The sequence below is a fragment of the Pantherophis guttatus genome, chromosome 1, assembly GCF_059756535.1.
Source record: "Pantherophis guttatus breed Tessera chromosome 1, ASM5975653v1, whole genome shotgun sequence".
Classification (NCBI taxonomy): domain Eukaryota; kingdom Metazoa; phylum Chordata; class Lepidosauria; order Squamata; family Colubridae; genus Pantherophis; species Pantherophis guttatus.
In genome coordinates this window covers 113,774,663-113,793,366 of record NC_142063.1, presented here as the reverse complement: position 1 = coordinate 113,793,366, position 18,704 = coordinate 113,774,663, and the positions used below count along the sequence as shown (strand labels likewise).

General features: G+C 40.1%; 1 protein-coding gene across 3 annotated transcripts in view; it reads right to left on the bottom strand.

Annotated features, from left to right (window-relative positions):
- Positions 1-11,815: 11,815 nt before the first annotated feature.
- The window catches only part of LOC117667068 (membrane-spanning 4-domains subfamily A member 15-like), a 31,243-nt gene continuing 24,354 nt past the window's right edge, over positions 11,816-18,704 (bottom strand). For all 3 annotated transcript variants that reach the window (XM_034420243.3, XM_034420242.3, XM_087881506.1), the window contains 2 exons: positions 17,033-17,158; positions 11,816-14,388 (listed from right to left, as the gene is read on the bottom strand). In XM_034420243.3, coding sequence (XP_034276134.2) covers positions 14,278-14,388; positions 17,033-17,158 — 237 coding nt within the window. In that variant the 3' untranslated portion in view covers positions 11,816-14,277. The remainder of the gene's footprint in view (positions 14,389-17,032; positions 17,159-18,704) is intronic.

Here is an 18,704-nt window from a genome sequence, read left to right as displayed (position 1 = left end):
GAAATGATTGAGAAGGCGGCTGTGGAAGGGTCTAAGGGGGGGTTCTGCTTGTACCTCCCTGTTGTGGTCCACCAGCAGCCTGTGGACCTGGCAGCAGAGTCGGACAGTGAGGAGGCTGGGGAGGACAATGGGCCAGTCCTGGAGTCAGGGGAAGGCCCGGATGAGGGCTCTGCATCAGAGGCAGAGATGGGGCCAGGGCCATCTGGGAGCGATGCATGGACTTCAGAGCCTCCAGAGGCGGACAGCAGAGTGGCAGAGGAACAGGAGGAGCCTGTTCCTAGTGCACGCATGCGAAGAGCTGCCAGAAGGCAAGAGCAGCTGAAGTAAAAAGGACAACTTTGGAGTAAGCCCAGAAGATGATTGGTCACTCCCATAAGGCTTAAAAGAGCAGCAATGAGCTGTTGGGTTCTTTGTAGAAAAGCAATGTTGATTCCAGTGCTTCTTGTCAGTGTCTCTTGAACTTTGTGGGGGTTTTGCCAAGAAAAGCTTTTGTCAGGTTGCCAAAGATATCAAAGGTTGGTGATAAAGCCAAGGGACTGGTTATGAAGAATTTTGTTTTGGACTAAGCTGAGAATGAATTAATTCTCAGCTGTTTTAATAAAATAAGTTTGTTGAGGACTGAATTGTGTTTGGTAATCACTACTTGGGCCTTGGTCACAACACTCCCAATGCTCCTCAAACATACCAAAGATCACATCCATTCCTTATGTTAAAGATCACATCCATTCCTTAACCCTTCCTCCCATGTAATGGGTGGCCAATCTAACATATTGCATATGTTTCAAAAGATCATATTTCTCAGCGCTAAATGACTTAATTAAAAGGACAATACAGTGCATGTTTAAACATAAAATGTGCAAAAGATAATTTTTAAAAACAGTTTTTTCATCTTTAACTACTAAGTAGTCTTAACAATACTTTCTTTGAAGATGGAAGGCAAGCAAGGTTGGATCTGGTGGTGCTTGTTTGGAAACCTCTAAATCAGAAATTTAGAGTGAAGAGACAACTTTGGCAACTTTAAGGCTTGTGGACTTCAACTTCCAGAATGACTGGCTGGGGAATTCTGGGGGTTGAAGTCCACAAGTCCGAAAGTTTGCAAGGTTGGACAACCCCTACCTTAGAGGTTTCCCAACAAGTACTCCCAGATCAGTAGTGGGTTTCAAAACCTGTTGCTACAGGTTTGCTCGTATGCATGCAATGCTTCTGCGCATGTGCAGAAGTGTCCGGGCGGGTATGCAGAGCCTCCTGCTGCCACTGCTACTGGTTCGCCCAATCCGGGAAGAACCGATAGCAACCCACCACTGTCCCAGATGTAGTCTCAGCTTGACGTAGTCTGACTTGATTTTGATCCCTTATTTATATATCCATCAATTAAAGAAATAGTTGATGGTTCATGGGGTTATCCTTGAAAAGGGTCTGAAAGCTGCAGTTGATGCAAAATACAGCAGCTGGGCTGCTAAAAAGGACAAGGATCACATGGTACTTTCACTAAAAGATCTGTGCTGGTTGTCAGGCTCAATTTAAGATGTTGGCATTAATCTTTAAACCTTTACATGGTTTAGGACATGGTACATTTCCTATCCAAGGGAGGCCCCTCTGAAGATTATCTTGTTGTCAGAGAGTTGATCCATACATTTCTTGCTTGCTGGAACAAATGATATCCTGAGACACCCTCAAGTTGCTAGCAAGGTGACCCTCTACAAACTTTTACTGCTCTGTATTTTCTCTAGGAGAAGGATAAGTCCAGCCAAGTCCACCTGCTACACTTCATTCCATCTTAAATAAATGTCTCTGTTTCAATTGGCTGTTTTATGTACTGGTAGTCAGCCACCTCCAGGTTTCCCACGATTGATTTTTAGTTTAATTTTGTTCTTATTTTTAACAAGTCCACCTGAACTCTAGCATTTTCTTCCTTGGGATGATGGAAAAATAGCACCAGAAAAATAGCAGAAGGGATACCTGCTTTCATTCCAAGAACTCAAAACTATGCCCTTGTATCAACTGTGGAATTGTCTCCAGTTTGCTGATTTATTTTTAAATAAAGAGTTGTCAAAGCACAACTCTTTTGTTTGCAGCATTGCACAGTCCTTGCCCTTGGAAAGCCATGGTACTATCAGGACTTCACTAAAATAAATGTACATTTTCCAAAAGGGGTAGTCATATTTACTTTTATTACTGATCAGCATCATAGAACGATGAGTTGTGTGTATACTATGCGGGCACTAAGAAACACAATTTCTCAGTAATGAAAATCATTCTGTAAATGTAAATATTCACCTAGCTATAACCATTAAATATAGCACTTCTGACAATGCAATGGATGGGAGTGATATTTAAGGTAAAAAAATGCATTCGTGGACGTCAGGCACTTCAGCTGTATTTCCCATTATCTACGTTACCAAAAGGCCTTTAAGAAGACTGGATCCTGAACAAAACAAATCATGTTAACTCACAATGTATGATTAACTCATAAGTCTTGTTGCTTAGCAACTATCTAAATATTCTATTCACTGGCATTTGTTATCATAAGAATCCATAAGAGGAAAAGGCAATATTTAAAGAAAGATTAGCTGATTTCCCATTCTCTCAAGTGCAAAAATATGCTGGGTACATTTATTTTATTATTAAAATTTCTATGCCGCCCACTCTCCGAAGACTCTGGGCGGCTTACACCAAAGATAGTATACTAAATAGCATATTGCCCCCAACAATCTGGGTCCTTATTTTACCCACCTCAGAAGGATGGAAGGCTAAGTCAACCGTGAGCTGGTGAGATTTGATCCACTGAACTGCTGAACTGCAGTACTGCACCCTAACCACTGCACCACCTCAGCTCATTCATTACATGAATCAGTTTGACAATTAGGCAAATAATTTGTTGGTTTTGTCATCTTTTACTTTGGAGATAAGGTAACCAATGGTGATTAGGAGTAGGAGCAGCACAGGGATTGGCAATGTCTTGCTTCTGGTTTCAAATTTATGTATTTATTTATTTATTTATTCAAATTTCTACACCGCCTTTCTCCTTTTGGACTCAGGGCGGTGAACAGCCAAGTAAAACACTTTATATACAAAAGTTAAAATAGATTTAAAATAATTAAATAATTTGGCCCATAATTTAAAACATTTCAATTTAAAACCAATTTCAAATTTTAAAAACCCATCATAAAATCAGGACAGCCCGGCTAACTGAAAGAGGTAGGTTTTAAGGGCCCGACAAAAAGTCTGGAGGTTTGGGATCACTCGTATCTCTGGGGGTAGATTGTTCCAGAGGGTAGGTGCCACCACAGAGAAGGCTCCCCCCCGGGGGTCGCCAGCCAACATTGTCTGGCCGACGGCACCCTGAGGAGGCCCTCTCTGTGGGAGCGAACTGGCCGGTGGGAGGCAATTGGTGGCAGAAGACGGTCCTGTAAGTACCCCCGCCCTAAGCCATGGAGCGCTTTAAAGGTGATCACCAACACCTTGAAGCGCACCCGGAAGTCCACCGGAAGCCAATGCAGCTCGCGCAGGAGAGGAGTCACATGGGAGCGCCCCATCGCTCCCATAATCCCCCGCGCGGCCGCATTCTGCACCAGTTGGAGCCTCTGGGTGCACCCCAAGGGGAGCCCCATGTAGAGAGTGTTACAATAATCCAGACGAGAAGTGACGAGTGCTTGAGTGACTGTGCGGAGGGAGTCCTGATCCAGAAAAGGGTGCAACTGGCATATCAGGCGAACCTGATAGAAAGCCCCCCTGGCCACGGCCGTCATAAGTTGCGAGCCCATTCCGTGGGGGCCAATGATTCGCCCCCAATAACCAGTAATACTGACCCTCACACAATTGCTATGTTACTTCAGTTTACTCAAAGTCAAAGAGATAAGTCAAAGCATGCAAATCAAATCAGAGTCTCTGACAGACGCTTGTTGGAGTAGTTAGTTTTTTTAACAGGAGAGTGAAGAAGAGCCAGCTTGATCTAGTGATTAAGGCACCAGGCTAGAAGCCAAGAGCCAGGAGTTGTAGAACCAGGAAGGGGTATTAGATACATTTGCTGCCTTGAGTTCTTTACATAATTAATAAAGGTGGATATAAATTTTTTAAAAAATCAGTCCAGGTTTTCAAGAACTGGGTCAGAGTTTTCAGCCAGTCCAGAGATCAGAATTGCATGGATTGTCACAGCAGAGATCAGATAATTGTTTTCAACAAAGGAGCATGGGTCAGGTCTGCCTCTTAAATCAGGTTGCAGCCAGCTGTTGCTAATCAACAAATTTACTCCCCTGCTTGGCAAGAAGCTTCATGTCTCTACTGTGTTCTGCTCCCTATATGTGAGGTTATTTGGGGTGGGGGAAAGGGGCCCTGGGAGGCTTATGTCACCCTCATCTGACTGCTCCAGTTTTCCAGGTGGTTCCTATTCTCCATCAGCCTCATGTAGTTCCTGGTTTGTGGTTTCTTGAGACTGACATCCCACAGGTTCAGATGGAGGAGTTCCTTCCAATTTAGAGTCTGAGGCAGTGGTGATATTCATTTTTTTTACTACCAGTTCTGTGGGCATGGCTTGGTGGGCGTGGTGTGGCTTGGTGGGCATGGCTTGGTGGGCATGGCAGGGGAAGTATACTGCAAAATCCCCATTTCTACCCCACTCCTGGGGGAAGGATATTGGAAAATCTCCATTCCCACCCCACTCTGGGGCCAGCCAGAGGTGGTATTTGCTGGTTCTCCGAACTACTCAAAATTTCCGCTACCGGTTCTCCAGAACCTGTCAGAACCTGCTGAATTTCACCTCTGGTCTGAGGCCTGGGCCATGAAAGCCAATAGGACAGTAGAGTTTTCTGTTGACTCAAGAATGGAAGTAACACCCCTCCTGCGTGAGCTGCACTGGCTCCCGGTGGTCTTCCAGGTGCGATTCAAGGTGTTGGTCACCACCTTTAAAGCACTCCATGGCTTAGGACCTGGGTATGTACGAGATCGCCTTCTGCCACCGATAGCCTCCCACCGACCAATACGCTCCCACAGAGAGGGATTCCTCAGGGTGCCGTTGGCCAAACAATGTCGACTGGTGACACCCAGAGGGAGAGCCTTCTATGTGGGAGCACCTGCCCTCTGGAATGAACTGCCCCTGGAGATCCATATGATCCCCGATTTACGTACCTTTCGCCGAGCCCTTAAGACTCTTCTGTTCCAACAGGCCGGGCTGGCTTAGAATATGAATTTTAATTGGGTGTTTGTAGTTTTTAATATAAGGGCCAAATTTTTATATATTTTAAATTGTTTTTAAATTTTGTGGGTATATGTTTGTTTTAATATGGCTGTACACCGCCCTGAGTCCTTCGGGAGAAGGGCGGTATAAAAATTTAATTAATAATAATAATAATAATATTAAAAAGAGACAGACTTTTTAATTTAAAAGGTCTGTGCCTTTTTGCCCTCAGAACAGCAGAACCTTGATGTCTACTTTTGGCATATTAGTTGAAAGGGGCTCTAGGAGCCTAAAAAGATATAGAGATTTGAGTTATAAGTAACCCTGGCTGTTGTCTCACTCCACTTTACAGGAAGTCCTCAACTTACAACCATTCATTTAGTGACCATTCAAAGTTACAACAACAATGAAAAAAGAGACTAAGTTATGACTACTTTTCACATTTAGGACCATTGCAGCATCCCCATGGTCACATGATCAAAATTCAAACGCTTGGCAACTAGTTCATATTTATGATGGTCGCAGTGTCCCTGGGTCACGTGACCCCCTTTTGTGACCTTCTGACAAACAAAGTCAGTGGGGGAGCCAGATTCACTTAATAACCATGTTTCTAACAACTTTCAGTGATTCGCTTAACAACTGTGGCAAGAAAGGTTGAAAATGGAGCAAAACTTACTTAACAAACGTCTCACTTAGCAACATAAATGTTGGGCTTGATTGTGGTCATAAGTCAAGAACTACCTGTAGTACATCAATTAAAGTTGATAATTGACAAGGCTTTAAAGATGTATCCATCTGTACTGCAGCATTTCTTTGTTTTTATGATGGTTAATTATGATCGTTTCATTAGCCTTAGACCCATGCACAGGATTCTTTGTTCAAAATACAGTCCTGTTTCTCTTCCAAGCTTTGTGTGAACGCACACAGTACTTGGCAATTGGCACTAGTGACAGAACAGATGGAAGCTTAAGTGTGCCACAGGCTTTTCACTGGAATCCAATCCCTTGCAGAGCAGACAAGTGGGAGGAGATGAAGTGTGACTTTCGGGGATGACAAGATATTAACAGAGGCAATCCATGAGAGAGGCACTTCCCAGAAAGTGGCTTCACACAGCTATGTAAATGAAAGATGGTGCAGGCTGGTGGGTGATGGGGAGAGAATGCAGTCCATTTCATTGGATCCTGAATTCCAGTAGTAGTCTACATTAAAGTATCTCTTGGTTATACTACTAATCATTCAGATCATTTTGCCCAAAGTTCTTGATTTTCATTTTCTAGTCTGTTCTGCAACAGGCTGATGCATAATGCAGAGCCCTCTGCTTATCCCATTCTGACTTGAAACAGCATCTGGCTTCCAGTCACAAAACACTGTAAGATGATAGTTTTCATTATGCCAGCTTCGGCTGGTAAATATACATGGTGTTTTCAAAAGGTCAAAATTCATTATTGGGCTTCTAGGTATTTATGGCTTTACAGCTATGCAATATTCATAGACTAGGCTTCTATGCCTAGTCTAACCTGAATGATAACTATATTATTCTTATTATTCTATTTTCCTGTGTTATTTTGAACACTCTAAAACTTAATATAAGAATGCATAACATGTATTCCATAGAAGGTAAAACTAGAGTGTACAAAGCATTATAAAGAGCAGGGTGGGTTTTTTACTGTTTTCTTTTGATTTTTGATTTGATTTTTTTCCCCGTTATACAATAACTTCCATCTTTGCTTGCTACCTCTTGATGAGTATCAGATGATGATGTTATCTTTAATAGCAATAGCACTTAGACTTATATGCCACTTCATAGTGCTTTACAGCCCTCTCTAATATGTTTACATATTGCCCCAACAATCCTCATTTTACCAACCTCAGAAGGATAGAAGGCTCAGTCAACCTTGAGCTGGTCAGGATCGAACTCCTGGCAGTCAGCAGAATTAACCCACTATTTATTTATTTATTTATTTATTTATTTATTTATTTATTTATTTATTTATTTATGAGATTTATATGCCACCCAATCTCCAGCCGGACTCAGGGAGGCTCACAACAGTAAAAAACATCTAATGAAAAAGTTAAAAAGAAATTAAATCCAAATCTCATAATTTAGCAGTTAAAAGTGCAATTAAGACTAACAAGTTAAAAATTAAAACCCCATCAGTCCAGGCCAGCCAAACGAAACAGCCACGTTTTCAGGTCATGACAGAAAGAGCGGAGGTCGGGGGCCACCCAGAGCTCCAGGGGCAGTTGATTCCAAAGGGTAGGTGCACCCACAGAGAAAGCTCTCCCCCTGGGGGTCGCCAGCCGACACTGTCTGGCTGACAGCACCCTGAGGAGGCCCTCTCTGTGGGAATGCACCGGGCGACGGGCAGCTGTTGCTGGCTGCAATATACTGCATTCTGACCACTGTGCCACCACGATTCTGTATAGATCCCTGTGGGTAGCTTTAAAATGCTCTCTAGCTTTTTTGACAATGGCTTCCGAGGGTTCTATGATCACTCTCCATCTTCATTCTTATTTCCACAAATGAAATGATGACATCTTGTACACCCATGTACATTATGACATCATGGCTAAAATTTCTTTCAGTATGAAAATAATTCTACTGTCTCTCTGAGGGTATGTCACTAGAAACATCGCTTGAATTATTGCTGTTCGGTGAGCAGTAGCACCAGCGAAAGAGTAGCCTTTTTAATCAATATCATAATATCTCAGAACTGATGCTGTACTTAACAAACCCTTAAGCACTAAAAATGCCTTGCCATGTACATAATAATAATCATAATCAGCCTTTGTTACAGTAAAGACCAGCATAACAATGTATATCTAACCATTGAAACTCAACATTCTGCAATAGCAATTCTCACAAAAGAGTGCTCAGTCTTTATTTCATATAAATGAAACCAAATAACCATCCTTAAAAACTTGGCAATTCCAACCCATTCTGTGGACAATGCAGTTAGTAATAGCCTCCATTTTCATTTCATCACCATCTATTATGAGAATGTGGCTCAAATATTTTATTTCTGCCAATCTAAATCTACATTCTGCTGCATTTAGTTTCAGATTTCTTTCTCTTCATCTGGTCAATAATTGTGTTATTTATTTTATCATACTTATTTTTTTCCCCAGATCAATATATCATTAAAAAAACAACATATGGCTTCTTCCATATCTTCAAAGAATAATGTTACAATATTTTCTGATGCACTTCAAAGTGTAGACTTTTTCTCCCGACAGTCCTTTTCATCTCTTCATTTGAATCAAACCTTTTCCCATGAAGCTAACCCTTCAGTTGTGGGAAAAGGTGGAAATTGCAAGGCATCAAATCTGAAGGATGGGATAAGATGATGAGATTCAAATTGGTAATTACAGGTTTGTAATTACATTTGTAATTACACAGAGTCCTCAGATTATAACTGTTTGTTTAGTGACTGTTCAAAGTTACAAACGCATTGAAAAAAAAATGACTTACGGGCAGTCCTCACACTTACGACTGTTGCAGCATCTCCATGGTCATATGATCAAAATCCAGTGCTTGACAACCAGCATGTGTTTATGATGGTTGCAGTGTCCCAGGGCAGTGGTGGGTTGCTACCGGTTCGCCCAGTTTGGGCGAACCGGTAGCAGCAGCAGCAGCAGGAGGCTCCGCCCACCTGCCTGGACATCATCAAATATGATCTGCACATGTGCAGAAGTGGCGCGTGCACGAGCGAAGCGAGCGCGCTGTGTAAGTGAACCGGTAACAAAAGTATGTGAAACCCACCCCTGTCCCAGGGACACCTAACTGCCATTTGTGACCTTCCCAGATGGCTTCCAACATGCAAAGTCAATGAAGGAAGCCAGATTTGTTTAACAGCTATATCATTTAACAGCTACAGTGATTCACTTAACAACTGTGACAAAAAAAGTTATAAAATCAGGCCCAATTCACTTATAACCACCTTGCTTAGCAACAGAAATTATGGTTCCAATTGTGGTTGCAAGTCAAGAACTATCTGAATAACAGGATAAGAGAGTTGGAAGGGACCTCGGAGGTCTTCTAGTCCAATCTCTTCTGCTGAAGCAGAAGATCCTATAGTACCCATTTCAGACAAATGGTTGCTCAATCTCTTCTTAAAAACCTTCAGTGATAGAGCACCCACAATTCTGAAGGCAAGCTGTTCTACTGATTAATTGGTCTGTCAGGAAATTTCTTCTTATTTCTAGGTTGATTCACTCCTTGATTATTTCCATCCATTGCTTCTTGTCCTACCTTCAGGTACTTTAGAGAATAAGTTGACCTCCTCATCTTTGTGGCAGCCCCTTAGATATTGGAGGGCTGCTATCGTATCATGGCATACCTGTACAAAGTATGAGACTTAGAATTGTAGTTTTTTTACCTTTTCTGCTTCCAGATTCCTCTTAATTATTTCAGAATTTTAAGTGTTGCAATGTAGTGCCCTAATTTAATAGTGGTACCAGGTTCAAGGAAATCCATACTCTACAAATAATAACATTTGTCCAAAAAAAATAATAATGTGAAACTGAATTTTTGTGCCAAAGCCTATGTTTGGCTTTTTTCTTTTTCTTTTCTTCTTTTTTAACAAGTCCTAAAATTTCTGGATCCTAATGATGAGTCCATGTTTCATCTGCTATCATAATGATATGAAGAAATTTCTCACCTTCATTTTTCTAGTTGTGACCATTACTGACAAATCTTCACTCTTGGAGCTTTCATCTTTTCAGTCACTGTGCAAGGAAACATCTTGCACAAATCTTCCAGTATTGGAGAACAGTAATATGATTCACATGTTCCTGTGCAATGCCAAATTTGACAGCAATTATAGTTTGAGTGACCCACCAACCGGCAGTTCATCTCATTTGCTATGGCAGGTCATCCACTTCATTCTTGATCACACAAATCAGCTCTTTCCAGTTCACCATCTTAACATTTGTGGCTCAGTGACATCTAATATTCACATCAACACAGTCATGATAATAATAAAACAGCCTAGATTCAGTGACGAATTTCATTTAGAGGGATTATTCTGTCAGTCAAAAATTCAGTTATGGCACATTGCTTAAAGCACACTTTATGTTTTCATATGACAAACAATATCAATACCTTTTTTTTCCTTTCACAGCAGCTTCCTACCAAATGAAGTAAAAGAACAGATACTGCAAAACTTGTCTTTGCTTCCAGCATCTAAGCACTGCCATCTGTTGGCAAATCTTAACATTGGCAGATCTGTTGGCAAATCATAACATTACTTTTCATTTAACCTTTGTGAATACTTTGTCTCTCAGGAGCATGCAAGAATGAAAACTGATGGGCATCTCTACAGTCTTCTTATCAGCTTTACCAGCCGCACAATAAAACTCTTTTTTTTTTTGCTTCCACCTCCCCCAGATTTCTACAATATGACTTCCAAACTCCTCTAGAAGCAGGCCTGTCAAACTGGTGGCCCGCAGGCCGAATATATCATGCACAGGCCACACCAGATACGTCACACACAGGCCACACCCACCCCAGCTCCGCAAAGGCAAAAAAGAGTCATGATACGTCATGATCCGGCCTGTGACACGATTGAGTTTGACACTCATGCTCTAGGCTTTAACTAATTCATCTTAACTCAGTCTGCTCCAAGCACTAAAAGCTATGTATGTTTCTTAGACAACACTAAAAAAGGTCCATCCAAGCATAAATATCTATAGCAAACCAAGATTACATTCAAATGAAAACACATTGACTTCATGATGCAAAGGCTAGCCTTAAGTTCTGACACAAGCAATACATTGTGATTTTGTATTAGGGTTCATGACATATTTATCTGTTGCCTTCCCTCTCCCCACCCCTGTCCATGGATCTGAGGATAATATGAAGAACTTTATTCTTTGATTAACAACAAGAATCTAAGAACATACTTGTCTCCACTTATACATATTTAGGTATATTGCTGCTAGTAACATGGATATCATCACAGTGCTACAATAATTTATATATTACACTTGAGTAGTCCATTACTGACAACTACTTCTTATTTTGCTTTGATGTTTTTGTATTATTTGTTACATTATCTTGAAGTTATATTGAGGAACAACTAGATTTGAACTGGAACTGAAGGGTTTTTAAATTCAATAAATAAATAAATCCAAAAACAAAACTGGAGGTTCTTTAGGTAATGATTACCCCTCCCACATATGTGCTAGTCGTTCCTGACTCTAGGGGGCAGTGCTCATCTCCGTTTCAAAGCCAAAGAGCCAGCGCTGTCTGAAGACGTCTCCGTGGTCATGTGGCCCACATGACTAAACACCAAAGGCACATGGAACACTGTTACCTTCCCACCCAAGGTGGTCCCTATTTTTCTACTTGCATTTTTTACGTGCTTTCAAACTACTAGGTTGGCAGAAGCTGGATAAGTAACGGGAGCTCACCCCGTTACGCGGAACTAGGGATTTGAACTGCTGACCTTTCATTCGACAAGCTCAGTGTCTTAGCCACTGAGCCACAGTGTCCCTCATTGACAGATACAATACAATATTACCGGAGAAGAAGTTACGCAAGATTAGGTTAACAACTCTTAATGCCTTTTTGGCAATGTTATGAATAGAATAGAATATAGCAGAGCAGAGCAGAGCAGAATAGAATAACAGAACAAAACAGAACAGAACAGAATCTTTTATTGGCCAAGTGTGATTTGACCCACAAGGAATTTGTTTCCAGTGCATAAGCCCTCAGTGTACATACAAGCAAGAAGTGATAAATCATGACCATAATAATAAAATACATTCATCATAAATCATACAACACTCAGTGATAATCATAGGATACTAAATAAGCAATCAACATATATCATACTAGGATACTTAGTCATAAAGGATAAGAAAATAGGTAATAGGAAAGGTAAGGATAATAGTAATACAACCCTACTTGGTAGCTTGTTTTGGCATGCAATGCCCTAGTGTTGTCTTGAGAGAAGGAATTGAAACAATTTATGTCCAGCATGTTAGGGGTCTGCAGATATTTTCACAGTCCTTTCTAGCTCATGCAGTATACAGGTCCTAAATGGAAGGCAGGCTGGTAGCAATTGTTTTTTCTGCAGTTCTAACTATCCATTGAAGTCTGTGTTTGTCTTGTTTGGTTGCAATGCCAAACCAGACGGTTATAGAAGTGCAAATGACAGACTCAATTATTCCTCCGTAGAACTGTATCAGCAGCTCCTTGGGCAGCCTGAGCTTTCTGAGTTGGCCCAAGAAGAGCATTATTTGTTTTCCTTTTTTGATGATGTTTTTGATCTTGGGTGCCCATTTTAAGTCTTGAGGTATTATAGAACCTAGAAACTTGAAAGTCTCTATGGTTAATATTGTGTTGTTTAGTATTGTAGGAGGTGGTAGAATAGCAGGATTTCTCCTAAAATCTACTATCATAACTAGTTTTGAGTGTATTCAGTTCAAAATTGTTCTGGCTGCACCACAAGGCAGATTCGTTGAAAAAGCGAAGTAAAAAGTGACACCAGTTCAACTGAGCTAGATTATACTCAGGATACTGCCTATCAACTTAAACCAGGGGTAAAATCTACTTACCTTCCCTACCGGTTCGGAAGTGCATGCACTGTGCCTGCACGTCACATACACACCATGCATGCGTGTCACATACACACTTGGACAGTATAAAACAGATTACTTCCTGTTTAAGTAAGTAACAACGACCAGGCGGGTGGGTGGAGCCTCACACTGCCATCGCTACCGGTTCTCCGAACCACCCGCCGCCATCGCTACCAGTTTGGTCCGAACCGGTAGCATTTCACCCCTGCCTTAAACCTAAAAAACTGTGCAAATGTACATTCTGTACATCTGCAAAGATCATTGCAGGAGTCAAGTTTTTCACCTTGTAATTAAGGACAAGCAGCAAATTTTCTATACATTTCAATTGAGTCTCTTTGGGCATTCACCAGGGATGGGCAACTCTGGAACCTTTATGAACTTCAACTCCAGGAATACCTAAATTAGCCATTGCTGGCTCAGGAATTGAAGTCCACAGATTGTAAAGAGGTCATATAACCCCCCCACCCCCCACCCACTGCATATACCCTCCCCTAAAAGTATGAATGGCTTTGATTTTGGAATTGCATGTTTACACAATTGTAAACTCTTCAAGGTCAGATAATGAATGTGTTCACAGCTTCCCCTGTTGGAGATGATAGTAAAAAGAACAAAAAATGGCAATTTGCATGGAATCTGTGCTTTGATCAACTTAAGTGCCCTAACAATATGGAATACTGTAGTTATATGCAAACTTCTTCTGTTTTGGGATCACAGTGATTATGCAACCACTATTACAGGTAGTTCTCAACTTACAACTGGTCATTTAGTGACCATTCAAAGTTACAACAGAACTGAAAAAAAGGACTCATGACCAGTCCTCACAGGTCGCAGCCTCCCCATGGTCACGGGATCAAAACTCAAGATGCTTGGCAACCAGCATGAATGTATGACAGTTCTGGCATGCCAGTAATTGCTATTTGTGACCTTCCCAGCTGGATTTTAAAGTGTGGGAAATCAGATTCACTTAAGCTCTATGTGAGTCACTTAACAACCAGAATAATTCACGTAATAACAGTGGCAAAAAAGGTCATAAATCGGACACAACTCACTTCACTGCCTCACTTAGCAATGGATGTTCTGGTCCAAATTGCAGTCGTAAGTGGAAAGCTATCTGAATTGTGTCAATGACATGTTTTATTAATAATTTTGTTTTAATTTTAGTAGCTGTTTTTTCTTTTTTGCAGCATCAGAACTCCTACTTAATTCTATATTTGTCATAAAAAACAAACGTCATCCAGAGTATAAAGAAGAGAGTAATAAACAGTTTCTATCATCCACTGTAGGGAGTACATTTCCTCATAAATTTGCTGATATTTGCAGAACAAATTCTTCCTTCTTGGGAAGCGTTATAGCGATTAAGTAAAATAGAAGAACTTTTAAATTTACCATCAGTTAATTTGGTGTTTAAAGGCTGCAATTGAAAAATAAATTAGGAAGCCAGAGGACAAACTAAAGAAATATGAAATACATTGCTTTTCCTGAAACCTCTGTCGCAACACTTCTCACATTTCCTTCTTGTTTTATTGAGATGTGGTAACCATGTTATTGTAAATTGCTGGAGGAGGAGGATTTTGTTCAGTTGTGACTGCTTCATCTCCCATAATTTGGTAAGGCACAAAATGATTGGTTGGCTGTAACAGAAAAGAATAGTTAATACAAAAAAATACTCAGGGACGCATCTGTTACTCTGGGTAGGAGGACTAGTTTGTCTAGTTGTGTGTGTTTAACTGTGATGCTGGCTGTCTCACCAACAGGTTGAAATCCTAGATAGCTCACAGTCCTGATAGAGAATTATTTAAAACTATACATTAACATTGCTTAACTATTACAGTGTAATCCGCCCTGAGTCTCTGGAGAAGGGCGGCATATAAATTAAAGCAAAAAAAAAAAAAACCCAAGCAAATGATTTAGGGACTAGGCATTTCAGTAACTTTTCCTGATCAAAACTGCCAGCTTTATCTACACGTTTAGCTCAGGATCTCCCGTCTACTTATCAACAAGTGGAAGATAAACCCCACCCCCACCCCCACCCTACTGAGTATCCTCTGTATGGAATAGATGCCCTTCTGAAATAAAGATGGTACCAACTGGGATGGTCCTCTGGAAAGTGATGAGTGGTAAGAGAAGTCAACTGGCTTCTTCTGAGGACCTTTGAGGACTGATTTTATTTTGTGTGTTAGGTTTTTATTGCAGTTTTATATTGCTTATATTTTATGTTTCTGTATTCATATGGTTACTGGGTTGTTGTAAACCTTCTAGGGACCAGCTTAATTGAGGAGCATATAAATAAATAAATAATAATCTCATGATTTATTCACAAAAGCTATCAGATTATTAACTTACTTTAACTTTTTAAAGGCCCAAAGAAGATGCATTTCCCTCCAGGGAAGTTATTATTTTGGTTTCTATAATGGATTCAATTGGCAGTTCCTGTGAACTGATACAGGTATCAGAAAATTTTTTGAAGCTCAGGGTTGAAATAAGGGGACCTTGATTAAAATAAGGGGATCCTGAGCTTAGTTGTTTTTTTGCAGATGTTTTATTACCCAACTAATAAAACTGATGATGTTACCTAGTTTGAGTAATGAAACATCTGCAAGAAAACAAGCAAGCTAGAGAGCAACATGGACCCTAAGACAGGTATCTCAGTATGCTGACTTAGCTGCTTGCAATACAGTAGTGGCCAAAATTGTGGAAACCTTTTGGGAAAAGTGTATTTTCTAAAACTAGCTAATAACACCACATTTTGGGGGGGGGAGTAGTACCATAAAATTATATATCAATGGGAAAATAATTTAATCAAGAATGTTATGCAATAACTTTTATGAAGGATTTACTATTAGAATAGCAGTTACAGTATAAAGAAGAAAAGTAAAATGTAGAAATAATGAGATATACAAAAATTATCACGTCAGTTAATACTTAGTTGGGTAACCCTTAGCATGAATTAATGCCTTACAACGTCTTTCCAAGAAGTGAACCAAATCTTTTAGTTCTGAAGCTGTTATAATGTGAAACCAAGATTGAATTATTGCTTCCATTAACTGGGTTTTATTGCTGGGTGGCTTCTGACTTAACAAGTTTCTTTAGTTGGCTCCATAGATTTTCAATTGAGTTAAGGTCTGGGCTATTCCCAGGGCATTCCAGCAATGGAATAGGATTATCTTGAAACTCAAAAAAAGTGGTGTTATTAGCCATCAAACCTCAAAAATACACTTTTCCCAAAAGGTTTCCACAATTTTGGCCACTACTGTATTTTTAGAGTTCTTCTGTTTTGTCAGGTCCGATCGTATTTACCCCCTTCAGTCTTTCTTCTGTCCCATTTTCTCCCTCTCAAATTAATCTAAAGCATTTCTGAAAGGTTGAGAGTATGTTTGTTATTGGTACAAAAGGAAGCCAATTGTCTAACAAGGGACAGACGTGGCTTTCTGACCCACCACAAAACTTGCCAATGCCAAATGTAGGTCCGTGGTTGGTAATTCAATTGTTTCCAACTGATTTTTTCAAAGGCCTTTGTAGTGCTGACAGAACCCCTTTATTACCAGATCTATATATGGAGATCTTAGGTAGCATATGGTGGTCATGTATTCAGTTGTTTGTCTGAGATTTAAAAATAATGTTATTTTTAAAAAAATGGTAGCATTGAGAGAAAATGTGATCAAGTGACAGATACTTTAAATTAATGTAGTCACACTACTAAAGTAACAATAGTTAGAACTGAGCCCTCTAAAATGGAGACATCAACTTCTGCATCACTGAATTATAAATCAGTGATATATAAATATCATATAATAATATATTATATTATATTATATTATATTATATTATATTATATTATATTATATTATATTATATTATATTATATTATATTATATTATATTATATTATATTATATTATATTATATTATATTATATTATAAATAGCATATAAATCAAATAAATAAATAAATAGACCACACAAACTGTGTTATATTCATGACATTCACTCTAGCAAAACAGAAGCTGGGAAAAATTCACATCATCTAATTATTCATATGCAGAAGCAAATAAATCACAGGATGTTGGATCACAATTCAAACGTCTCCTAGTTATAAAGCTTATTGGGTAACATGAGTTACCAATTTTTCTCACAAATTGTTCAGGGTAATAGCAAAGAAACAAGCAAAAGGTCAGGTTAGGTGGAGTGCAAATATAAAGAAGAAAAACAGACAATCTTCTTTACATTCTTTAACAATGAGAACTGCTAAAGCTATTATTGAAGTATCAAATAGTTACCTGGGCACCACTACAGCAAGTTGCCTGGCACCCAAAATGAGCCAGGGAAACAGCGATGCAAAACTCCAGCAGGCTGAACAAGAGAAACAGACTGGAGAAGCCATAACTGACTTGCCGTACAGTATCCTGTAGACATGTGGAAAGATAGTTGTAATTTGCTGAGAACTTAATGTAGTGGTATGTATTTTATTTTACTTTGTGCTTCATTATTAAAAGGGATCCCCAGCTGCTTCCAGTGATCCCTCCCACTGCATGTCAGTGAAATATGCTTTCTTTTGCTTACCTCCAATTCCTCTGCTTCCTTATTTAAAGGGACATGTTCCCCACAACAAGGTGTTCAGGTTAGGATGACCCAAACACATTAGAACATTTTGGGTGTATGTTCTCCTAAATTACCCCAAGAGTCACAAGGGACAGAACCCACAGCAGTGAAAGCAAACTAATTCATTCTGCACCTACACATTTTCCTTATTTGGAAAATATACCATCTCCGTTCCTGTCCCCCTGGACCACTTATAATCATTCAGATAAAATCTGACTTGTACCTGTTGCTTTGGAAGAGCCTTGTTTCAATGTGTGGTATCTCCTGAATCTAATCAACTGAGTCAAAGTACTATGTGTGTAACTTATCCTTGAATAAATATCAAAAATAATGAAGGCAGCAAATCCCTAGTCCCTATTGCCAGTCCCTTTCCTGCCCATTGTTGCACCTGTTCTGATTTACTCTTGAATGTTATTGCCCTGGCTTCTAAAAACCCCACCTGTTACAGACTAGTTTTCTCCTCTGACTTTGTTGCCATCCATTTTCAGCATATCATCAGTCAGTAAGGAAAACATCCATCACTCAGGGTACTACAACAGAAATGGGGAATCTGCTGTACCTTCCTTCCACCCTCAGTTTGTGCATCTCTCAAGTTAAATTTAAGGTAAAATAAATACATATGAAAAGACAATGGGTACTGATAGCAGGAGCACTACTAATCTTCTGAAAAGAGGAAAGCAGCTCATGCCACAATTAGATGTATCCTGCAAAGTAGAAGATCTGAAACAGACTAGCTGAAGCCATCATTTCTGCCAGAGAAGGGCAGAGAGATTAAACCATACTACAAATAGATTTATTTTACTTAATTAACAAATGTAGATACTGTCCACCTCACTGTCAAAGTAAATAGGTGTATTGTGTTTGCCCTTCATTTCCCAATAGGAAATTTAGAGGGCCTGTTTTCCTGCTGCCTGGAGAGAAGTAATGGAGGAGAGGGTCTAGGGAGATTCTTAGTCATCCAGGCCATGCAAGGTGCTTTTTCAAGAGACAACTGGACTTGCTTGTTTTCCTGTGGAGAAGTTTTGCTCCAAGAAGCTTCTTCAGCTCTGACTGGATGGTGGGGAATGGAAGGATTTATACTCCTTGCAGACAGCTGGTCATTTGCATCCTTTTAGAGGGTTGTTGAGGCCACCATCCAGTCAGAGCTGAAGAAGCTTCTTGGATGAGAAGCTAAACGTCTTCATAGAAAAACACAGTCCATTTGCCACCTGGAAAAGCACCCTTGGGATGATGGAGGAGAGGGGGGGGGATGGATAGGAGACCTCAAAAAGTGCTAAGGGAGAAGAAGAAAGAAATGGTTAAGACAGAGGCTGGCTAGTCCAAAGAGGAAAAGCGACAGGCCTCCCCACT